The 23,729-nt window shown below is 54.6% G+C and overlaps 6 protein-coding genes across 6 annotated transcripts; 2 read left to right on the forward strand and 4 right to left on the reverse strand.

Moving 5' to 3' along the window:
- Positions 1-2,299: 2,299 nt before the first annotated feature.
- Positions 2,300-4,364, forward strand: V2A60_008868 (uncharacterized protein; the record flags this gene model as incomplete). Its single annotated transcript, XM_083260138.1, has 3 exons — positions 2,300-2,879; positions 2,944-3,768; positions 3,850-4,364. 3 exons carry the CDS (start codon positions 2,300-2,302, stop codon positions 4,362-4,364), a joined length of 1,920 nt encoding a protein of 639 aa, XP_083116264.1.
- A 934-nt stretch (positions 4,365-5,298) lies between these two features.
- Positions 5,299-8,789, reverse strand: V2A60_008869 (AEX-3 domain-containing protein; the record flags this gene model as incomplete). The annotated part of the gene is made up of 2 exons (XM_083260139.1): positions 5,299-8,081; positions 8,135-8,789. The coding sequence occupies 2 exons, from the start codon at positions 8,787-8,789 to the stop codon at positions 5,299-5,301; spliced, it is 3,438 nt and encodes a 1,145-aa protein (XP_083116265.1).
- Positions 8,790-14,898: 6,109 nt separating this feature from the next.
- Positions 14,899-16,331, reverse strand: V2A60_008870 (trafficking protein particle complex subunit 13; the record flags this gene model as incomplete). Its single annotated transcript, XM_083260140.1, has 2 exons — positions 14,899-16,126; positions 16,261-16,331. 2 exons carry the CDS (start codon positions 16,329-16,331, stop codon positions 14,899-14,901), a joined length of 1,299 nt encoding a protein of 432 aa, XP_083116266.1.
- A 1,639-nt stretch (positions 16,332-17,970) lies between these two features.
- Positions 17,971-19,948, reverse strand: V2A60_008871 (KH domain-containing protein; the record flags this gene model as incomplete). Its single annotated transcript, XM_083260141.1, has 9 exons — positions 17,971-17,994; positions 18,059-18,266; positions 18,320-18,706; positions 18,766-18,977; positions 19,028-19,192; positions 19,239-19,291; positions 19,347-19,368; positions 19,428-19,678; positions 19,774-19,948. The coding sequence occupies 9 exons, from the start codon at positions 19,946-19,948 to the stop codon at positions 17,971-17,973; spliced, it is 1,497 nt and encodes a 498-aa protein (XP_083116267.1).
- A 947-nt stretch (positions 19,949-20,895) lies between these two features.
- On the forward strand, positions 20,896-21,928 carry V2A60_008872 (acetolactate synthase regulatory subunit; the record flags this gene model as incomplete). Its single annotated transcript, XM_083260142.1, has 2 exons — positions 20,896-21,686; positions 21,748-21,928. The coding sequence occupies 2 exons, from the start codon at positions 20,896-20,898 to the stop codon at positions 21,926-21,928; spliced, it is 972 nt and encodes a 323-aa protein (XP_083116268.1).
- Positions 21,929-22,122: 194 nt separating this feature from the next.
- Positions 22,123-23,330, reverse strand: V2A60_008873 (ornithine carbamoyltransferase; the record flags this gene model as incomplete). Its single annotated transcript, XM_083260143.1, has 3 exons — positions 22,123-22,163; positions 22,219-22,912; positions 22,980-23,330. 3 exons carry the CDS (start codon positions 23,328-23,330, stop codon positions 22,123-22,125), a joined length of 1,086 nt encoding a protein of 361 aa, XP_083116269.1.
- Positions 23,331-23,729: the final 399 nt, after the last annotated feature.

Genomic DNA, 23,729 nt, shown 5'->3' on the forward strand with positions numbered 1-23,729 from the left:
TTTTGTCGCAGCCGGTGAAAAGGGATGCAGGTTATCTGAGGTTACACAAGAAACTTGGTCCTGACCCTCCTGTACGCATCCCCTCCCATTTGCAGCAGCGCGTGCGTGCGCGGTCCTTGAGCCTCTCGTTGCCTTGAGCTCTCATTGCAGCTGGCTTTCCATCGCAGCTCAGCCAGACAGGGGCGTCTTTGCAGACCAGGGGGGGCCATGGAGGAGAAGAGGAGGGGAGGGGAGGGGGGAGCGAATTTATACCAGTACAAACATGTTGTCTATGTCTAAGCCACGCCAACCGTTATAGAATCCGGGGTAGTAGGCAGAACAAAACAATATGTTCGGCATTGCATCGCGCCCGCTTTTGGATCCACGGCGACTCCTCCTTTATCGAATTTGCCGTACTTTTTGTGCTGGAAGAAATTGCGCGGTGTGTGTGCGGTGCGGTGCGGTACGGTGCGTGCGTGCGTGTGTATGCCTGGGCACACATCATCGACCACCGGCTTTCACCGGGAAGGCTTGCTCACGGTCGACCACATGACCAACACGGGAACAAGCTTTGGGCAGAATGTTGTGTGTGTCCCGCGCACCGGGAGAGACATATTTTTCCTCTTGTACCTGGCCAGTACGAGTCCTTTTTGTCGGTGTGCGGCAGGAAAGGAGGAGGAAAAAAAAATAACAGGAGAGAGGGGGGAATACTGCAGACTGGGCATAACTCAGTCAGTCATCTCTGTTTGTATGAGCAAGCCTTCGGCAGGCAGCATCACATACCGAGCCGACGAAGAAGAGGGAGGAAGGAAGGCAAGAGCAGAGTGAAACAGAGGTTCATGGGAAACGTTACCGAGGAGGAATGAGGACGTTTCTTCTTTGCTTGCTCGTCCTCCCTTTGATCGAGCCAAATCTGGTTGCTTTCTGTACGCGGGCGCAGGGTAGAGGGAGAAGGGGGGGGGGGGGATGCAAACAATGAAAAAAGCCAATGACGTTGCTGTGCAGCCTCCCGTCAGCTCCAATCTCCCCCCTGGTGCGTGTTGGGCTTGCCGAGGCTGCTACTTTGTTAATTTATTTTTATTTTGATGCTTTTTTCTTGATTAGGTAGTTAAGAAAAAGTCCCATCGTTTCTCGGCTACTGGTACGCTACATGCTAGTTTGGTCCCTTGTTACTCTCATGTCTACCCGTTTTGTTCAAACGGGCATCCATCAGATCGCCCTTTTGCCCCCAAAAAACAAGCCACCCCGCCGCCTCCTCTCCTGTTTCCCTTTTCTTTCTTTATTCCTCCTCCCCTTTGTTTCTTCTCCTCCATCCGCTCTTCTTTTATTTCATCTTCATCAAGTCTTGTCCCTTTCTTTTTCCCTTCCGGCCCTGTGTGTGAGACAAAGTAGACGGGAGTGTGATGTGCATAGACCCGACTTTCCATATCGGGCTCTTGCGGCAGCCCTGTTTGTTTTTTTTTTGTATATATATATATAGGGATATAATGGCGCATAGATGTACTGGTAGAAATACAAAGGCAAATCAAAACAAAAGAAAAGGACAGAGGAAACCCCCAGGCGCTCGCTGCTACCTTGCTTTCCCTTCTCGCTCGTCGTCCTTGCCCCCTCCTCCTCCTCCTGGAGAGCGAGCACCATTAATCTTTCATCCCCATGTCATTCCCGTCTTCATTTGTTGGGCACCTAAGCTGCCGCTCGTGTTGTTGCCAGCTGCCGTGACACTTGGCAATCACTCTTGTGGCAGGTGGCAGGCATTTTTTTTTGGCCCAACGCCTCAATATCTGCACGTCCACCACGACTCGTTTTCTTCTCGTCTTGTTTCTTTTTCTCTTCACTTTATGTTGTCCTGCTGCGACCCGTCTGCTCTTTTGCCCAGACTTCCATCGTTCCCGACTGTCTCTTCTTTTTCTTCAATTCTCGACGCCGACCCCCGGCCTCGCCGTCCACCAACCGGCCTGTACATTAACACTCGTGTATCGCCACTGGGCTCGCACGAACCGTACAACAGTCGCACGCAGTTTCATCACCTGGCGAGATCGCTGTTTGTATCTTGAAAACCCACGTTGCACATCGGATACAATATTGCACAGCCATCTTATTTAGTTCGATCCTTTGCCGCCTTTTCCTACACAGCCGTAGCCTGCACTTACATCTGCATGTGGCAGACTGCACAAGGCTCTGCAAACACCATCACCATACGTCTAGTCTCTTATTTGTTTGCATTTGACGACAGAGACCGTTCCATCACTCGGCACCCCAGAGTTGGTGCCTCCCCTCTCATATGCTGTCAAGCTGGATCTCATAGACATCCAGACAAAAAATGGCACGTGGAGGGCGAGGAGGCAGCGCCCCTCCACGGCGCAACGTTGATCTCACAGGCATAATTTCTAGCACCGAAAAGTCAGATCTGGTTCTTCTCGTCACCGCCATCACTGAAAAGATGTTTCGCGATATCAACGGCCTCTTCGATTCTCCCCAGATTCCCCTCATGGAAGGTGAAGGCCCGGATCGCAATTGGCTGGCTCTCGCTCTCCGCGAACAAGAAAGCAACGACAAGGAAAATGCGGCACCTCCAAGATCTTTTGCCAACAAACCCGTCATATCTGCGGCGAGGAAGCTTTCTACGGCTCAGAAAGATCAGGACAAGGGGACTCCGCCACAGTTGCAAGAGCTGAGAAACGAGGCTGTTGCATTCTTCCGCAAGTGGCAGGCCTCTGTTGTCCAGCGCCTTCGAGACCTGGCTGTGACCACTACGGAAGATGACTTTGCCCGTCGAAGTCGTGGGCGAGGCGGCGCCCGGGGAGCACCTCGCGGGCGTGCAAGTCGTTCTGGGCGTGCGGGAAAGCCACAGAGTATTCGTGGAGCTACTTCCAGCACTCATAACACCGTTGTGCCCAATGGTAAAAGCTCCGCTTATTGGAATCACCTTTGCGTTTCAATCTCGACTAACTTGCTCAATCACAGCCTTTCCTCAAACGCCAATCTCTCATGTCGATCCCATTCTTGTCCGGCTTTATCCCGCTGTGCCGAATAATCTGTGGCCGTTGCCGTATGAGAGGCGGAAATTGCTCCTGCACATTATGCTGTTAGTCGTGTTGTCCCTTCATGACTATAATGCAAATGCACGCCTACTCCTTGTCAACCTGACTTCCTCCTTAAATCTGCCCCTCAAGTTGCACAACCAGGACGAAATACGAATAGCCAAAGGTCTTGCGGCCGCCGCCATGGAAGTCAGCCCGGAAAAGGCAGCGGCACAAAAGGAAGAGAATAAGCTCTCCAAAAGATGGAAGTTCAGCCTAGGTGCGACCAGCATGGGCAGTACTGGTCTTGCCAGAGCTCTTGTCGGCGTTGGTGTTGGCTGTGAGGGTAGTGGCCTGACAACATCGGTTGCCGCGGCTCTTCTGGGTATCATGTCAGAAAACGGCCTGCTAATGGGCTCGCTGTTTGGTATGAACCCAGCTAAACCGGTTGAGAAGATGGTAGAAGGCTTCCTCCGCGAGATCCAGGACTTTTCCTTCTTGTCCGTTACGAAATCTGGAGATCTCAAGTACATAGATCCTAGGCAGCCGTTGCCCGCGGACCGACGACTGCGCATCGTCATTGCGCTGGGGGGGTTCATGCTCAAGGGTGATGTCGTCACCACCCCCTGGAGTTCCCTGAGTCAGGAAACAGAAGTGTACGTGGTGCAATGGGACCTTGCGACCGTGGCAAGCCTTGGTAATGCTCTCGAGACTGTTGTTGGCAGTAGTGCGTGGCTTGCCGCTAGGGAGCAGATCCGAAAGGACTCAAGTAGGTTTGTACCTTTTCAAAACGTGGCATATCCTTACGGTACTACAGTCTTCCATTGCCTACTGAACTCGAAGTGGCCAGAGCCCTTGCTCAAGATCAGCAAGATCATTGACAATCCCTGGAGTCTCGGCATGGTTCGTGCTGAAAAGCTGGGAACTCTGCTTGCTGATGCCATTGTACGCCACAAGTTCCACGGAGAGCGCTCAGTATCTCTTGTAGGCTATAGCCTTGCCGCAAGAGCGATATACATGTGCCTCATGGTTCTTGCCGAGCGTCGTCAGTTTGGCCTGGTTGATTCCGTCGTCATGATGGGTACCCCTGCCCCGTCAGATAGCAAGGTATGGATGGCTATGAAGAGTGTAGTCTCGGGTCGTTTGATCAACGCATATACGGAACAAGATTACCTCCTTGGCTTTCTATATCGAACCTCAAACACCCACTCTGGAATTGCCGGGCTGCAGGAGATTCAAGGTGCTGGTGGTGTTGAGAACCACCACGTCAAACACTTGGCGAATGGGCACATGTCGTACCGCAATTTGGCCGCTCAGATTTTGAAGGATGTCGGTTGGGAGCATGACTCCTTTATGACGGTGTGAAGGAGGCCCAGCTTGCGGACAGACGCCGGGCTGAAATGGCCTGGACGTCGGGAGGGAGGGGAGGAGAGGGAACCGGACTGAGGAGAGCATACCATTATACCCGCTTGGAGCAAATATTGCCGCATTCATCTTGTTATGACTTGAGATTGATTTGCTTCCAGCATCTTGTTAGTTTTTATTGTGGCGGGCCACTTGCTGATGCACTCTATATGACGTTTGCTACTTTGTCGGCAGGACCACTTACACCAGCTTTGCTATTTAGCCCATTAACGAAACAATTGTACATCACTCGACACATTTATGCACTTGAAGAAGTTGAAGCACTTGATGAAAAGAAAGCTCAATTGTATTATCATTTGACCGAGAACTCCCCAAAAAGTACGAATTGAATCCTCTGTAATTGACGGGTGCTGTTTCACCCACATGTCCAAATTTACTTGCCCCTCATATGTCTCTGACAGTGCTCCTCTTCTCCCCTGTTGCAAACCATACTTTTACCGCTTAGGTAGCAAACATATATATGCGAGGCCGACTTTCCGTGTACTGATTGAAGTCGCCGGATCAAAAAATAATAGAGAGAGAGAGGGAGAGAGAGGGCAAAGAAAAAAAAAAGAAGGAAAAAAAAAAACAACAACAACCGAAAACAACCGAAAACAACCGAAAGCCAAATACAACGAATCGAGAAAAGAAAAAAAAATAAGATAGACTAACACACAATAAGAAATGAAGAAAAAAAGAGCAAACTTTTTTAACCTCCCTTGTGATAAAGTAATATACAGTAGCGTTCATGCGCACCTCTAGTTTCTGTACTGATGGTTTGGATACATTTGATCCGGTACATCGTTCCCCGATAGTAATTCTTGCTTTGTTCAGAGCTTCACACTATACAACAAGAAAAAGAAAAAAGGCGAGGCTGTGTGCCCTTGCACGCCAATCAAGGCGGCGGCGTGGTGCCCAGCATGCTGGCGACTTGCTTTCGTACAAGGCCTCGCGAGCCACGTTGCTCCGCTCGTGGCACGCCTTGGATCGCACGGGGCTCTCGCATCAGGGTACGATCCAGACGGGCGGGTACTCGTGTTACAACTGAGCGGTACTCCCCCGTAAAGTTGCCCTTGGGCACGGGGACTGCTGCGGTCCGCCAGATGTGGTCGGATGTGTCGTTGAGATAACTCGGTGGCTTGCTTGCGCCACGCGGCGGGGCGAGACCAAACGCATTGGCGGAGGCCCCGTGGGAGACCCGGATGGAAGAAAGGCGCGACAGCGTCGACAGGCCAGACGAAAGACCGGGACGGCCACGCGCCTTCTTGGCCATGATGACTTCGTCAAAAAGTCGAATCGACGGCTCGGTCGGTGCCGTCAGCTCCCGTTCGTGGATAAACTCATTAAAGAGCTGCGTGTCGCGCATCATGACGGCGTAGTCTTGCTGCTCATGTGGGAGACTCTTAATAAACCCATCCATGTCAAAGGCGTACATCTGGCCGTTGGAGCGTTGCTGTTTCGACGGCCGGCCCAGATGCTTGCGATACGTGTAGAGCAAGCTGGCTTGGCAGCGGACAAAAGCGGCGCGGACGCGGTCAGAGTGAAACGCCTGAGGGCAGACAAGTGAAGCGACGCCCAGGCAGCGACCATGCGAAATGGTTTTGCACGCGGAGCAGTGATACATGCCCTCAGCGTCCGCCTTTTCAGCACAGATGGTGCACGTCGAATTACCATCCTTGCGATCCAAGTTAAAGCAGTGTCCTTCTACCCACACCGTCGTCTCGGTGTTGCGGACAGGCTGAATCTGCATGCTGGGCATAATGGTGGAGGCTGCCAGCGTAGACTGCGCATAAGTCGACGGTGCATAACCGCCACCGCCGCCACCGTATCCGGTCGCCTGCGAGTCAATGGATATTCCCGAAATGCTGAAATTCTGCTGATGGCCATTCAAGAAAGCGTTGCTGGGTCGGTGCATCGGCTGGAACTTATCCATGCCGAACGAAGAGCTTCGTCGCATCTTTTCTTCGCCAAAATGGCCAGAGCGCTTCTCTCGCAAGGTTGCTGTCAACGCGAAACCAGAGTCGCTTCTAGAGATTGGTGTCGTCGGTGTCGAGGGAAGAGGCGGGAAGTGAGTAGAATCGGGCGACACAGAAGATTTGGGACTCGTCCGGCTCGACTTGCTCGTGCCCGGACGGTCCGATTTGCCGCCGTCAGTGACGGCTTCTGTAAATGCATTGAACACAGGAGGCTGAAGGGTGGCATCCGCTGGAGGCTCGCCAAAGCTCGATGAGTTTTGAGACACCCACTTGCCCAACATGCTTTCGCTAGCTCGTGAGTTGAAGATGGATCCGTTCTCGGTCGAAAAGGCATCGTATGGGAATGACTCGACGGCGTATGGCGGCGGGCCTTCAACGACTCCATAGCGAATTCGGTGCGGAGCGGCAACCTGGAGGAGCGACGTGAGCTTTCGTCGTTGTTGGCGAGGCAGTCGGTGCGGTTGCGACGTGGCGTCGATAGTATCTTTGTCGAGGTCGACCAAAACGTAGTCGTCGTCAGGTAGGTCAATGCGGTCGTATCGTCGCTCGACACCAACGATATATGGGCAAGGCGCCTCGAGAGCTGAAATAAGTCGGGCGGGAAGGATGGGAATAAAGATGCTAGCCCACTTCAGAGGGTACAGCAGATTGACCAAAGCGTGGCAGGCCAAATGCAGCATGCTGGTGTGCGAGGAAAGGAAAATGATGCGAGATTCGGCCATGGCGTATTCATAGAGAGCGACAATATTCTCTAATGACAAGCAGCGGAACAGAGCGTACAAGTCAATGGTTCGGGAGCCAGGAATCTCGTTGGTGGCCTCTTTGCGGGCATAAAGCTTCAGTTCTCGAATACCCAATTCGACCTGTGTTTTGGACCCAAGAGGGCTAAACGCCTCGGTGCACATGTTGACAATGTAACGCTCGAGCGGCTGCCAGCGACCGACCCTGGGCGAGCTTGGCGGTACTCGGAGTACAGCGCCGTCCGTCATGGGTACGACAATTGCCTTGAGCCATTCCTTCCAGAAAGACATATTGGCAGCGTCTTTACCCAAGACACCATAGGCGCGAGGAATCCACAACCCACTCTCACCAGCCGTTAGTCCTTCAATCTTGGACGCAGCTCCGTGGCGAAGTGGACGCAGCATGTCCGTCATGAGGGCAATCTTCTCCTCGACCGTACTGATTTCATCTTCAAGCCTATCGCGAGCAGCGGAGCCGGAGGGTATCGTGGGCAGCTTTGAAAGAAGCTGTGAAAGATGCGTGCGCTCACCCGCTAGCCTGACACCCAAGCTCGCGGCAAGCTCACGTTCTTCGTTTGACATGTGGCTCTGGCGCCACTGCTCGCATTTCATCTCCACCTCGTCGGCCACATCGGCAGACAAGGCCGTCCAAATGATAATGGAAATGCCGTATAGTTTGCTGCTGTCTTCAGCAGTCATGGTAAAGCCGTGCCATGTTGAGCGTGGCCGTTCGTCCGAGGAAACAATCTGTATATCGTTGGGGAAGGCGAACATGGGCACATAATCCGGGAATCGACCTCGTCGCGGAACCTCTTCGGTGGCACTCTTAGGGGGATATCGGTCCAGCAGGACAGGTTCAAATCGGCGCTTGAGCGGGTGCATATCGGGGTCAGCATTGAGTGGCTCGGGCGTGGGGATGACGGAATTGTAATTGCTGAGGCGCTTGGCAGTACGGACAGAAGCTAAGGGCTTGTTAGTGATATTATTTCGGCGCAGACCAGAGAGGGAGACGAACCAGCTCCATTGAGATTGCTAGACCTGTTAATGTTGGACTGTCGTTTCGTGCTGGTCATCTCTCTAAAGCTTATCTTTCGGCGAATACTGCCTTTCAGGCTGCGTAGCGGGCTCATTCGGCCGCTGGGAACTTCATCGGCCTTGATGCGTTCGGCCCGAGGATTGACCATGGGAGCTCGTGCCTGGACCCTGGCACCGGCAGTGAATGAGAGATCCTCAAGAAAGTTTTCCCGCTCAGCAGCGAATTTCAGCAAGGCTCTGTCAAAATCGACGTCGCCCATGCGGAAAGCGGGCGACGGGTCGTCCTCGGGCGTTGCCGCAGCATTGGCAACATTTGCAGCAGAAGGCAATTTACTGCTTGGACGGATCGTCGCACTGCTGCGATTGCTGTGAGTGCCGTCGAGGTCATCGAGCGTACTGGCTGTGGAACGGGCATCGATGGAAATTTTTGAGAGACGGTTGGCCGAGTTTTGGCGCGAGTGGCGGGCTGCATTAGCCCTATGTTGACCGTTGACGATCACGCCGTTGTCAGGCTCACCATCCTCGGCAATGGTGTCATCAACGGGCAAGACCGGTTGAGGAGCATCTTCGTAGGTTATGGACTCTACGCCGGCGATCCAGAAGTAGTGAGCCAGAGGAACCGAAGAGGAGTCCATTGCATGTCAGTGTGCGCTGGCTCGAGGTAGCAAGAGGATGAAAATTCGGCCGTTGGGCCACGTGGCGCGAGTGGAGGAGCTCTCCGACGAAGAAGGAAGCTGTTGAGCGACTCTCTATGAAGTATTGTTGAATCAGGTTCGTTGAGGAAGCGGATGATGGACCGATCGGAGAGGCAGACGACGGTCGGGGAAGCAGGACGGGGTCGGTGAGAGAAGAGTGAGGGCGTAAGGCTTGGCGACCGACCAGCGGGAGAATTTTGGAAAAGGGACAGAGTAGACGGAAAGATTGAAGGCGAAGATGAGGATGAGAGCTCAAGAATATCTCAAGTCGGGTTGTCATACGAAGGTGATGGAGGCGAAACGGGTCGGTCTTGGTAGGAGCATACAGGGCCAGGCCATCAAATGCAGGTCAAAGGCTGAGAGAGGCGGGACAGGGGGGAAGGGGCCCGAGGGGGAGGGGCGGACAAGAGGTTTCCAGGTTTCGTTTGAGTGGGTTAGCGGCGAGCTTTAAAGTTGACGGCGCGCGTCGTGGCTGCAGCTAGAGGAGCAGCGGCAGTGGTTCGGAGAGTTGTAAAAAAAAAGGAAAAAAAAAAGAAACAAAAAGAGAACCAGAAACGTGAACCAGATGGGGCATGAAGCAAGCAAAAGTGAGAAAAAAAATAGTAATGATGAAGAAGATGAGGACCGGAGGATCGAGGCGGAGGAGCATAGGCTAGTGGACGAGGTACCCAAGTTAGAGACGCGGGTGTTTGCAGTCAGTCACCGTCAGCTCAGTCCAGGGACTTGTGGGAGTGTGAGGCCAAGCCAAGGCCAAGGTCGCACGGGTACCTGAGGATTGAGAGATGGCAGATGTTCACTGGAGGCGAATCCTAGTAAACCCCTTTTGGGCGACAGGCCGGGGAGGCGCTAACAACTGGCCTAGGTAGTTGAGGCTTGCATTGACGTGGAAGATGGAGCTGGTGAAGGTGGTGGTGGTGGTGGTGATGGTGCCGATCCGAAACCTGGTGTAGTGTAATCTGTACTTACCTGTTGTGGTGCCTCTACTCTGAAGCCTGATGGTTGGTGATGCTACTGAGTACAGGATCACGGCGGAGGATTCAGTGGGCTGCGGACAAGAGCTGGTAGCGGGGCATTTTTTTAATAGTACCAGTAATGCTAACAAATTATCTTTTTTTACAGGCAGCCACAGGCGGCTGGGGCTGCTATTTCGGGTCTGATCAGTGAGGGGAGAGACCTGTATCATGCCTTAGACCCCCTGTATTTCGATACCCATGTGTCTGTTGGTGGGCCCCTCGGCACCGACCCAGGTAACCTACCTATGTACCTAGGAAAGGACCTACTGCTCCGAAGTACTAACACATACCCAGAGCGCTACGGAGTACCGTATTCTGCAAGTTACTGAGCAATCTGTACCTGCGCTTCTCCTCCTTACCGGGTAATAATTTGTAGCCAACATTTCTCATCTGTACCGCCAGAGTACAGAGCGCAAACGCGGAACGGACACGAAGCGCCACCAAGCCATCACCTGTATCGGTAGGCAAGTCAGGGCATTTCAAGTGCAGGCAACGCAAGCAAGGAAGCAAGCAGGCGTCGACTCGTCGGTACCTGATGCTCACCTCCACCAAGCACAGCCCGCATAACCTGTTGGTGCCGAGACCCGCTCCGCACCCTGAGATTCCCACGCTCCCTGGCTCCCTGCCTGGCTCCATGGCTCCCACGCTCCCAGTTGCCAGTCCACCGAAAAAAAGGCCGCCATCCCAACTTTGCTCTGTTCCATCCCATCGCTCACCATATTTCATCCAACCGCGCCGCGCTCTCGGGGTCTGTTCTGGGGCCTTCTGGGGCCTCTGGAGCCTCTGGAGCCTCTGGACCATGCCTGGGCTAAATTAGCCATCTAGCATCTCAGTAGCCCGCCCCGACGTCATTTCTGAAAATTCCGTCACCTGCTGCTGTGAGCTTTGGTCCCTCCCAAACGCGCGTTTGAGTCGGAGAGTCCGAGGCATCGTGTTGCTAATAAACAATGAACAGACTGTGGCAGCCGTAACGCCACTGGCCATCGACCCGCCGCCACCTTATCAGTAACAACGAGAATACAAATGATGCAGCCACCATGGAAAGGAACGTGTCAATCAACGCAGGGCACAATGACACGGCTCCGTATTCCTTCCGTATTGCACTTTCCCCATGCTGGCAAATGGAGCATGCCCAAAACCCACCGCCGAGCCGGCGCCACAGATCCATCCGACAGACACGCTGTGCTGTCTCGGACGGGACTGCATTGCCCAGCTGGACGCTGGACCGTTCGGGGATTCGACGGCTCCAAGAGAGAAGCTGGACCGGAACACGTTGCAAAACGCGGCCGCGACCGCGAGCCCAGCATCAGTAAACATGGCCACCGGTTGGCTGCCGAAACACCACGCAGCAGCCATCGACACAGAGCAGCCACCACCGCCCGCACCACCACAAGTTCGTCTCGTCCTTGCGAGAAACAGGCTTTCCTTGGTCTAGCACCATGCACAAGTCAGGGGTCTCCAAAACCACCTACCCATGTTGCCATGTCGCTAGCCGCTGCCACCGCTGCCAAGTTGCCAAGCTCCAACACGCGTCCAGGAGTCCTCGCTAGTCGAACCAATTCTGTCCTCTTACAGCTGGCGTGTTCCTGCGTCAGACGTGCCAAGCGGGGCCTGAATGCCTGTTTCACATAAACAGCCCGATGCAACCCTGCAGAGCCATGCCCACACCCAGGTCCTGCCTGACAACATGATACTGATACGATCGATATTTTCTTCTTCTTCTTTTCCGTCTTTGCTTCTCTGCCTTTGTCTGGCACATGTTCCAACGTCGCCCCGTTTCCCAGCAGCAACGAGTCAATCACTAAGTTCTGTCTCGTACGCGGCGCAATCCTGTAACCGTGATCGCGAGTTTGTTCACAAAAGGTTCAGGAAATAAGATATCCGCAGGTTGCTTGTGATATCATATTACATGGGTGCAAGACACGGAGCAAGGCTTTTTTTTAAACCGTAATCTTGTCCCTGCGAATCCTTAGAGACGACCCTGTCGATCTTGGTGTGTATGTTGGAAATATAGCGCGCCTCGCTGACAGAGTGCTACCTGGTTGCTACCCTTCATTCCTCGGAGCGAGATGCGTTGCGCACTACTTACGTTTAACCCTCACCCACCAACTTTGGGCGCAAATCAACATTCCCATCCTAGAATCGCGTGGGAACTGGGGAGCCTTCCCGTCTCTCCACTGACTTGTCTACTCGGCATTATCTTTCGCGCCCGCCACTGGTTGGATAACGAACCCCAAAACGCGCCTCCAAGCCAGCCATTATGGATCATCAAGCCACAATGGGGTGGGATACGACACGCGGCGAAGGCAACTCTGCTTGATGAATGTCAACTACGTATACGGTCAAAAGGGTATCAATGGTGCCACACAATCCCATATTTGTCGGCTCAGAGTGCCTCAGTTCACCTCGGACCTGACTCTCTGTCTGCTGGAGCCGCGCGTCTTCGATTCGGCCGTCAATTCGGCCACAACGACAAGGAAGTACCATCGACGCTGTACCCGGCACATTCATCAGGCTGCTCCTCAGACATGCAACATGTAGCAGTAATATTGCAACGCTGTGAGTAAAAAGGGCAAATGAGAGGATTCAAGGAGCATAGAGGTGAAACGTGACGGTGTAATAATTCGCGGTATCGTGACTGAAACTTTACGCAGGAATTCTGCTTCGTTGCCGAGGCAAGCGGCAACATGGCCGACGATCAATGTACTGATACCGATGGGGTCGCCGAGATTCGCCAACGATCCCTAATCCGCACATGCACTAACTGATTTCGGTAGGTGGCCCAGGACGACAAACCAGTCTCAACAAAGAGATCCCATTGCCCTTTCAGCGCCTCCGTCCTCTACTTGAAACAACTCAATGGTTCGGCGCATCGACACTGTACTGAGTAAGGGGTGGAGTACAACCCGACAAAGGCGGGCGTGGTCAGGTCCGTCGACGCCTAACGAGATCGACAAATTCGCTCCGCAATCGAAAGATTTGCATCACCACTCACCGCCAAATCACGCAGATTTAAGTTATACATGCAAAATGCGCTTCATGGTATGATGTTCCCCATATTAAGCACTCATGCACGGTCTGTGCCTCCATCAACTATCCACCGACACAGCTTCTACGTCTCGACTCAGCTGTACTGGTAGTAGGTAAGTAGCGCCCTGCGTCACTCGCTGCATACTGGCAGTCTTTCCTACCCACGAGACTATCATATCTAGATCTGCTTCGTTTTATTCTTCTTGCCGCAGCATATAGTAGCTCACACACGAAACTGCTCCATTGTTCCTCCTACTGAACGCAGAGAGCAAGCCACCCCCGTCTAACAGCGCAATCTCCAGGGATGCATGTGAGCCTGCAACAACCCCGGTGCAGTGATCATATATGATAGGGGACTGCCGACGGCTCTGTGTTTCACATCGACCTACTTTCCCCCCAAGACCACGGCTCTTGTTAAGTAGTTGGGAACAGAAGTACTCGCGACATTGCTGTGCAGTTCCCGGCCGTCCCTACAGGCTACTTACTAATGGTCCTCTCTTGTCATATAAAGTCACCGCCTTGATCTCCTTCAGAAAACTTTTTTTTTGGTCGTTGGCACATGGCTTGCTATTGCATCGCTATCAGGTCACCACACTCTGACACGTAACGGCAGAAATGACCTGCTACCGATGGTTTTATTTCATGCCTTTGTGATTATGCCTTGGAGTAGTTGTGGTCGTGGTCTTGCTAGGGGGGGAGAGGTGAGGTTTGTGGGAAAACGTGCCGGAGCGCTACTTGGACAGGACCAAAGGCATCTTGTAGAATTGGCTGCTATATCCTGGGGTTGAGCGTTGAAGTCCTTGGCCCAAGAGTCGTCAAACCCGGCCACCAGTCTCTTTCAGCTCCGCCTGAGGTGCATTGCATTCCGCGGTATGTAGATGAGCGCAACTATGTGATACTTATGGGTGATATGGAGAAGAAGTTTAATCGCGCAAACAAGTAGGGGGCGGCATGGAACTGGGACGTGATCAATATTATCGGTGCGGGATTGTGTATCACTGTCACTGGCTGCATCGTTGCCGCGTCACCCGTCACCCATCACCCATCACGCCTCTCTCCATGACCCATTTCGGTTCGACATGGGCTTTTATATCCTCCCTCTTTGGCCCATTTGGTCCATTCTAGCCAGAACTTGTCCATAGTCCTGTCATTGTACAAATACTGGCCAAATCGCGCGGGGCTTTTGAGAGCCGAGCTAATGATGTGATCTTGCCGTCACTGGCAGCGACACTCCCCCCCCCCCCTGTACTAGGCGAGCTCTGTGCCGGCCGGCGACGCTTGAAGCCAAAAAAGAGAAATAAAGATAAAAAGACAACGACAACAAGAACGCTAGCAGCAGCGCACAATCACCAGGGCTTTGGTCGGCCCAGTGGCTGTACGACGTCGCTTGTCGGGGCTGCTGTAGTGGGCCAAATTTTGCAAAGCGTGTTGGACAAAAATAAAAGCAACTGGACTCGTGGCGGAGGGACCCGACTTGTCTCTTGTCCCTGAGCCTGTGTCAGACCCTGTGATTTTGGGACTGTCAGGTTTCAATTCCGGTCGAACTGACTTATTCCCAAGAGGCCGTCCAGCTTGTACACCAAGGCGCGTGCAGCAGAACCCCTTGCTTTTGGATAAAAGTTGGGAGTGGGGGGTTTCTTGGGCTCTCTTAGTCGTAAGCAGCCGGTGATGTTTCCGGCTCGAGGCTCACGATTCACCAAAGTAGCTGGGAAAGAGGGGGGGGGGCAATCGTTCTGTGCGTTGTGCCTGTAGACGGAAGAGAGAATGTAGATATGCCAGCGCCGGATGGCGACGGAGCACCGGTCGACAGACCGAGTGAGCATTGGATGTCTTTGATCTGCCTTCAACATTGTGACACCACACGGGGGGGGGGGACAGTGGCGTAGAAGAGAAAACCAAGACTGCGTTTAGTTTAGCCAGCCAGTGCCACTGTTCAGTACAATTCAACACCCATTTCTCTCCTCTTCATTCACATCGAGCACGGCTCCCGGTGTCGAAACATTTACTCACCGCACGACCCGCGTGCCCAGCTTTCCCGTCGACAGGTACCCGCGACTGCCCATCTCGCCGCGCCAGCCGATACCCAAGACGCCGAAAACGACGCGCGCGTCCGGCCCGGCGCCGGCGCCGGCCGCCTCGGCCCTGGCCACGACGTCGACGGCGTCCTCTTCGTCGACGCCCCGCGCGACCTGCGCGGCCCGCGACAGCGCCTCGACCACGAAGCACACCTGCTCGACCTCGCCGGGGCGCAGAACCGGCTTCTGGGCCGCCGCCGCCGCCGACGACGACGACACTGACGACGCGCCGCCCGTCACCACCCAGCTGTTGCAGTCGCGGTACGTCAGGCCCGGCTCGGGCTCGACGACGACCCGGTCGAGCTGCATGGTGTCGTCGCTGCAGTTTTCGAGCTGCGCCTCCAGGACCCAGCGCCGCAGCGGCCGCAGCGGCCCTGCCTTGTGCTGCCGACCCTTGCTCCGCGACAACGAGGACGCGGGGGACGGTTCCTCCAGTACGCCGACTTTGGTGCGTACAATTAGCGACGGCTTGCAGATGAACTGGTACAGCTTCCGAAAGGTGCGCGTGCGGCCGCTCGTCTCGGTCGCCTCGTAGTAGCTCACCGTCACGGCGAGCACGTGGTTGCCCTCCTCCTTGAGGTCAAACGAGACCACCTTTTGCAGGGTTCCGCCCGGCGCCAGGTCCGCGCCGCCGCCCGAGGCCGCACTACTACTACTACCCGAGGGTTTGGCGTCGCCGTCGCCGTCTTTGTCGTCGTCGCCGCCGCCGCGGTGCTCCCCCGCCGCGGGGGTGGCCGGACTGAGCTCCAGCCTTTGGGCTTTGCCCAGCCCGGGTGTCTTCATCTCGGCCTCGATGCGGACGTCTCGTATCTTTTTGGTGGTCGTCGCGCCGCCGCCCTCGAGATTGTTGTTGTTGTTGTTGTTGTTGTTGTTGTCGTCGTCGTCATCGTCGCCGCCGGTAGGGAGATCATTGTTGGCGCACAGCGTGCAGCTAAACGTCTCGCCGACGTACGCCGAGCCAAACGACACGGGCAGGTTGAGGATAGGGCTGAGAAGGAACGGGGATGGGTTTGTCAGAGGAACCGGCGCCGCAGCGCTGCTGCTGCCGCTGTTGTAGGGTCGGTAGGCGAGGGATCCGGGGAGCGGTGCGGGCTGCGTGCCGGGCCCCTGAAATGGCGGCTCGACCGGATACTGCGACACGAGAGAGGGACATGACAGACTGTGTGGAGGAAGCGGACGAGTCGTTAGCGAGAGGGACGTGCGGCTGGGAAGGAGACGAATCCGGTTTGCGAGAGGGGAGCAGCAGCTCGAGGAGTTCTGTGATGAGAGCTTGGGTGCGGGGAAAAACGTTACCGGAGGACTTTGACGGATACTGAATGAGGTTCCTTGATAGGGTCGTGAGACAAATATCTTTGGTGACTCATGGCTGGCTGTGGCTTGCGTCCCGCGCGGTCACCATTCACATGCAGTTCCGTGTTTTGGATATGTTGAAAGCGTGTAGCTGTCGAGCGACGACGTGGGAGCTTCTGAAGCCAAGTGGGCCGCTGGGGTCGTGCCGCAACGACCGCCAAGATCCAGTACATGGATTGATGATTGCTGACGCAATGCTGCATCTCCAGTCGAAAATAAATGAATAGATATGCAAGTACGTTCCAAGTGCTAGACTATTCTTAATCTCATTTTGGTTGCCTAGCACAGGTCTCGCTGAACTTTACATTCGTCAATCATGTATCGCGAGTTCGAGTCTTCTTTGGCCTTGCCAATTGACATGACTGCGCTTCTCGGCTCGCACCGCCTACAGATTCTCTGACAAGAAAACAACTAGCCGGAAAGCATTGGGGTAAGAAATCCATGTCGAGAGAGTCGACTCGATACCTCAGTGTGTTCTCCCCTGGACATATAGGGGAATGGATGGGAATACGTCCCCTTCTCGCCCAAAGGACATTCAATTCTCCAGCCTTCACACTATCAGGCAAAGACAAAGCAGTATTTCTTCGTTTCATACGACGCACCATTTGGAGGGTATAAAAAATGAGTTGCCGGACTGCAAGAACATGTGCCCCATTCGAGCAAGAAGAGAAAATTGCCGGAAGAGAAATATTCATAGCCCGTCGCAGGGCACAGCAGCAAGCGGCAAAGTGACGGCAACCTTGCTGGAAAAGCAAGCAGAGAAGTGATCAATGTAGAATCAACTAGAGTCAGAATATACACATCATCGTCCGCCGACTACTTGGTCGGCTTGCACCGATTCGAGCTCTACTGCCATGCAACCTTGTCAAATGCAGACGCAGAGCTCTACGTTACTATCATGCGCCCTCCCTAGAAACGGCATCCTTGATTGGAACATGCCTCGAAGTAGCACGATTGGGCTACCGGCAAGATCAACCTAGTTGATCGACCCTGGGTCTGTCAAGCTTTATGGGGTACCCTGAGCGGGCCCTGACCGCAAGGCATTGCCATTACAGCAGAGCCATCGCATCAGACGTGCGGGCTACATGACAGCGACGGGCGATAACACTTGTGGTCTAGGTAGGAAAGCAGGATAGGAGACGATGAATCTACAGTTTGTTGTCAGTGCAATCTAACATTTCTCTTCTTTCACTGAAGCAGTTTCAGCCCTGCGTGTGTGGCAGCTACTCATTTGAGAACCTGCCGATATTAGCAAGAATAACGCAAAAATTCTCGACCGACTGATTGCCCGAGCTTGTTATTTTTTCTCTCTCTCTGGATTGAGGCCTGTTAAAATTCAGCATCTCAAAGGAATCGAATAAAAAAAGTATATATCTGCAGCGCACTGCGCATGATTGGTATTAGTTCGATCGCGCCACAATTCTTCTTCTTTGCAATACTTAGATCATGAGCTCGTGGCTCGCGACGATGGACATCTTTATTCTCTTTCTTTCTCTTCTTCTCCTTGCCTAGAGACGCGCCAACGAATGTGTCTGGGCTTCTGACCCTAAAAGTCAATGGCACGCAATACCGCAAAAGTCAGTGAGCAAAAAAGGTATCGAAAATCATGTTACATAACCAAGTGCAGTCCTTTTTTCAAAATGTCGGTCTCATTTACAGACCGGGAGGTGGCGGGACCTGTCATTCAGTTAGTCGAGGCCTTGGGATAAAAAATATCACTACAGGGAGTTTATCTACTGACAGCACTGTAGCCACCGGGAGCACCAGGAGGTGATGCAGAGGGCGGTGGTGGAGGAGCGGCGTTGGAAGGAGGAGGAGGGGGAGGAGCAGAGTCGCTTGGAGGAGGGGGCGGTGATGCTGACGCGCCGGGGGCCTGGGCTGGCGATTGAGCAGCGCCGGGCTGTCCTTGCTGATACTGCGCGTAGTACTGCTGGTACATGGCGACATAGCTAAGTTCTGTTAGCAACGGTTCGTCACTTTCACCACAAGTTTTTGGTCTTACTTGGCGTAGCCTCCATAGGCAGCATAAGGATCTTGACCGTTAGCAGCCGCCTGTGCGTAGTACTGTGCGTACTGCGCGTTATAATCGGCGTTGGCCGAGCTGTCTGTACTGGCGGGGGCGTTTCTAGAGCCACCATCCGAGTTTTGCCTGCCGTAGCCGGAGTAGGAGTCACCGCCGCCGCCGCCGCCCCGACCACTGTAGTGGTCACCACCGCGGTCGTTGTAGCCGCCGCGCCTGTCGCCACCGTAACCACGGTCGCCGTAACCACCTCTTTCACCATGGTGGCGCGGAGGGCGGCTCCTGAACTCTTCGTACTGCTCACGAACATTTTCAATCAAGTCTTTGCAAAGGTCTCTTGCCTTTTCTACCATGACCAGATCGGGGCCGCTGTTGAGAGAGGTTGATTAGCAATAGACGACAGAAGGAAAGGGAAAATTGTAACTCACGCAACGTGAAGAAACATCTCATCGTCACTTTCTTGGTTAGTGTCTCGTTCAATGTACCCTGAGCCACGACCTTTGATCTGGACACGGCACCCCGTTTCTTGCTGAATGTGCTTAACATAGGAGCCACCTGCACCGACAATCTGGGCTCGAAGGTTGAAGCCAGGGACAGGCTCCAGACCGACGGGAATGCTCTCTTCTGGCCACTTGTTGCGCTGCGAGATGTTAGCATCAGTTGAACAGTTGGCGGCGCTGGCTTTCTTACTCGGCTATTGTCCTCATTCTCTGGCTGCTCTCTCTCGCGACGCTTGAATCTGCGTTCGTCCACAAGCTGGGGAAGCTCCTGCTCGATCAACTCGTTGACTTTGGCCACAGCAGCTTCCAGAACCTCTTTCGTCCTGGCAGTGATGTGGAGATACAGGGGAGGTTCCTATACAGTTAGCGCCGGCAAACGCGTAGATGCTTCAAATGCTTACAGCTGCGGTAGCCATGCTCTTGTTGGGATAGTATTTGCCCCGAACAGTGAGATCTAAACAGCATTAGTAGGTCGATATCGAAAGAGATGGGCCGCAAGAATCCATTACCAGCCCCTGTTTCTTTCTGAATCTACAAAGCATGTTAGCGCAACAATCGCACCGTGCGACTGAGAGGTGACGTTGACTTACCGATTGTTGAGTCTGTGCCTTCATGAGCATGTAACGATTGCGCAAATCGTTGACCTCGATATCTTGAATGTAGTCGCCATCTGAGACATACATCTCACCCGGGGCGCCCGGTGCGCCTTTTCCTCCCTCGGGGGCGGTTGAGCTGGCCTCGGGCGTGCCATTGCTTGTGGCGCCTTGGATGGGAGGAACGTCGACGTGTTGAATGCCTTTGCGAGCCTGCAGCTGCGCGTTGATTTTGGCGGCGGCGGCAGCTGTAGAAGCACACAGGTTAGTACTTTTGGAGGATGATCAGTAGGGCGAACCGGTCCGCGGATCGGCAGCGTGCATGAAGCCGGATGCTACCTACCAGCAGCGGCGGCTGGGTCGACGGCGCTTTCGCTGTTGCCAATCGGGCTGCGCTCTCTAGTCTCCGAGGTTCGATTCGAGGGGGAGCGGGAGCGGCGGTCGAACCGCGAGGCTCTCTTGGGTTCGGGTTCCTTTTGATCGAAGCGGGAACGCTTGCGCGGCTCTGCGTCGGCCATGGCTGCCGGATGGGAGTGCGTGGTCGGTCGTGTGATGGAAGATTATGTAACGACTGTGGAATAACAAAAAGTATGTGCGAAAAGAAGTGCGACGATGAGAACAAGAACAAAGTCGTAGCAACAAGAAGAAAGTCTACACACAAGTAGATGCGTTGTAGCTACTTATGGCAGGAGGGAAAAGCAAGAGCGTGGCCGAATCAACTTTTATTGGTCATTCTGTGCAACGGTTGCAGGTGATGCTATGTTTCGCGACGGAGCCGGATTAAACCTTGGTTCCGAGAGTTGTCGAGTGAGTGAGAGTGACTGTTGTGGGGTAGCATCAGGATCAGTATTACTGACAAGTAGTACATATCAGCAGGGCACCAGCACCAATTATTGGCAAGTCACCACTGACCAGCACCAAGCAATCGGCGGGAACTGCCCCAGACTGATTTTCCCCACCCCCCTGTCGAGTGTCCTGCGGTCTCGGAGTAGCTGGTCAAGTTACTTGGTTGACTGAGCGTACAATCATGATTTTGGTGAGAGTTTACACTTTTTTTCTTCATCAGGAAATCAATTAATAGTAATAAATCACAGAGCTCACCTTCAAGGAAAATGCACACATTTCTAGGCCCCGTCTGTTGAGCGAAGGGTCAATGTCTTTCATACAGTTGTCCTCGAAGCACTGGAGACCACCTACCACTCTAACTAGAAATTTTATTAGCCTTGGCCTTTACTGAATGATACCCGCTCCGCTAGCCCTCCGATAGCTCTCCGCCATCCGTTTTTTCGTAGAACCCGCCTTGACTCAATCTCGACTTCTTCCTCGTCCATTATCAATTGCAGAGCCAACACCACCATCCCAACCCCTTTGCTCTCGCATCCCCCCTCCATCCCTTCCTCATTCTCCCCCTTTCCCATTTCACCGCCTCATTGCCCGTTTGGGAAGCAAAAAGAAGAAAGGATCAATGGCCGCCTTGCGATCCTTTGGAGCGCCGCTCCGATGGGCCGCTTCGGCGCGCACCACCGCCCTCCCAGCCGCCGCCCGTTTCAACTCGTCGAGCAGCTCGTCGACCTCGGCCATTGCCTACAAGGCGCTGCGACGCCGCTCCGCGCCGCTTCCTCTGACCGAGGCGCCGCCCTCGTGGTCCGCCCAGGCGGCCGTGTCCAACATTCTGTACGAGACGCCCACGCCCAGCATGGCGCCCCCCAAGCGCCACATCCTCAACTGCCTCGTCCAGAACGAGCCCGGTGTGCTGTCCCGCCTGTCGGGCATCCTGGCCGCGCGCGGCTTCAACATTGACTCGCTCGTCGTCTGCAACACCGAGGTCGAGGACCTCTCCCGCATGACCATTGTCCTCACGGGCCAGGACGGCGTCGTCGAGCAGGCCCGCCGCCAGCTCGAGGACCTCGTCCCCGTCTGGGCCGTCCTCGACTACTCCAGCGCCGCCCTCGTCCAGCGCGAGCTGCTCCTCGCCAAGATCAACATCCTCGGCCCCGAGTACTTTGAGGAGCTGCTCGCCCACCACCGCGAGATCACCACCGGCGACCCCGAGGCGGCGGCCGCCGACCCCGAGCTCAACCACGAGAACCAGCAGACGCTCGAGGAGAGCGCCGCTCGTGATTTCCATCCCAGCAAGCTCGCCGCCTCGGAAGCCCTCCGTCACAAGCACGAGCATCTCAAGACCATCACCTACTTTACTCACCAGTTCGGCGGCAAGGTGCTCGACATTAGTACTGTCAGCTGCATCGTCGAAGTGTAAGTCGTTCCCGAGTCTCAGTCAAATGCAACAACCCTTGCTTACCATCATTGTGAATAGTTCCGCCAAGCCCTCCAGAATCGACTCCTTCCTCAAGCTCGTTGCTCCATTCGGCATCCTCGAGTCTGCCCGCACCGGTCTCATGGCCCTGCCCCGATCCCCCCTCAAGGGCCCCAATGAGGAGCAGCTGACCCTCGAGGCTGACGAGATTGTCGACGCCAGCCAGCTCCCTCCCGGCTAGCCGAGACGACCCCGGAGTTGCATAACAGTGGCGTGCACAGCCATGTGGATAATGGCGTACTCGGTTGGATTTGATAGCTTTTTTGTTACCACTATACTGGTCTCTATCTAGATCTTGTTTAAAAATGCAAATTTGAGAATATTCATTGCTTTTACTTGATTCGCCATGTACCAAAAGTCCAGTCAATGCAGCTATCAAAATTTTCCTTTGTTGACGACAAAACCCTCTAGCGCAGCTTGAAAAATTGTTAATAAGCTCAGGGCCAGCGATGGATGCCATGAAGCACTTACCGATAGCAGCCCAGAGTCGGTTCTCGGCTTCGGGGAACACGAGAGACCTCGGGCTGTAGAAGACCTCGTCGGCGACCTCCTCTTGGTGTCGTGGCAGGCAGTGCATGAATTTCCAGCCCTCCTTGGCGCCGCCGCGCTTGGCCAAGTCATTTGTGATTTGGTACCCGGCAAAGGACTCGAGGCGCGCCTTGGTCTCGCTCTCCTGGCCCATGGAGACCCAGGTATCCGTCACCAGCACGTCGGCGTCCTTGATGGCCTGCTCCGGCACCGTCGTCTCCATCAGCGTACCGGGCGAAGAGACGCCCCGGGCGGCGGCGTGGATGACGGCCCTCATGGTGTCCGGGATGCCGTACCCCGCGGGCGCGGCGACGGCAATATCTACGCCCATCTTGACGCAGCCAATGGCCAGGTCAAACAGCACATTGTTGCAGTCGCCGACCCAGGCGACCTTGAGGCCCTCGACGCCGAGGCTGCCGCCAGACGTGGCGCTCGTCGACGACGGGAATGCCTCGTGGATCGTCAAGAAATCGGCAATCGTCTGCAAGGGGTGGAAGTCCTCCGAGAGGGCGTTGATGACAGGCACGCTCGAGCCGTCAGCCAGGCCCGTCACGTCGGAGTGCGGGCCGACACGAGCGACCATGCAGGAAGTCATGGACGAGATGACCTTGGCTGTGTCGAACAGAGACTCATTCACCTGTACCCCAAATGATTCGTTAGCAAACAAACGACCTGCTTCGGTGTGCGGGCGGTTGAGTACGTACACCTAGTTGAATGTCGTCCTTGCCGAGAAACATGGGATGCCCGCCCAGCATCGTGACGGCCGCCTCCGTGGACACGCGCGTGCGGGTGCTGCGCTTGCTGAACATCATGGCCACCGTCTGGCCCGCCAGGCCGTCGCGGAGCGTGGCCGGCGCCGCTCCCGACTTGACCTGGGCCTTATGCGCGGCGCCGTTGCGGACGAGATTGGCAAACTCGGCAGGCGTGAGGTCGGCAATCGACATGAGATGCCTGGGCACCGACGACGATGACGACGACGACGAGGAATACGGGCGCTGCTGCAGGCGGTGTGCGGCGCCACGAGCGACGCTGCGCAGAGCGGGAGAGGCATTCATGGTTTTATTTTCTTTGGCACAGAGGTGTTGGGTGGCGGAGGACAGACTGAAGTGGCGGCGAGCTGCGCGGGTTCCAATTGATAAAATAACCAGACCTGAGATATACAACGTAGGCTGTGGAGGGTATGTGAAGAGGGGGGGGGAAAAGACGAGTATTTCTGGTAAATGTGCGCGGAGCTATGTGAATAAATCAGAGACACGGTGTAGGTATGACTTTGAGATTCTGACTGAAATGTCGCCGGCGATCGGACAGGGCGGTGGAGCCCAGCGACGGGCGCTAAAACCCAGCTTCCCCGTGTGCCTTGAGCGTGCTAGACTGAAGTGGAGGACCAATAAAAGAGCATTTTATAGTAAAAGAAATTAAATTGTTGGAATTGCATTGGCTAATGTTAACCTAGA

This window comes from Cordyceps javanica, chromosome 6 (genome assembly GCF_051103115.1).
Source record: "Cordyceps javanica chromosome 6, complete sequence".
NCBI classification, from domain to species: Eukaryota; Fungi; Ascomycota; class Sordariomycetes; order Hypocreales; family Cordycipitaceae; genus Cordyceps; species Cordyceps javanica.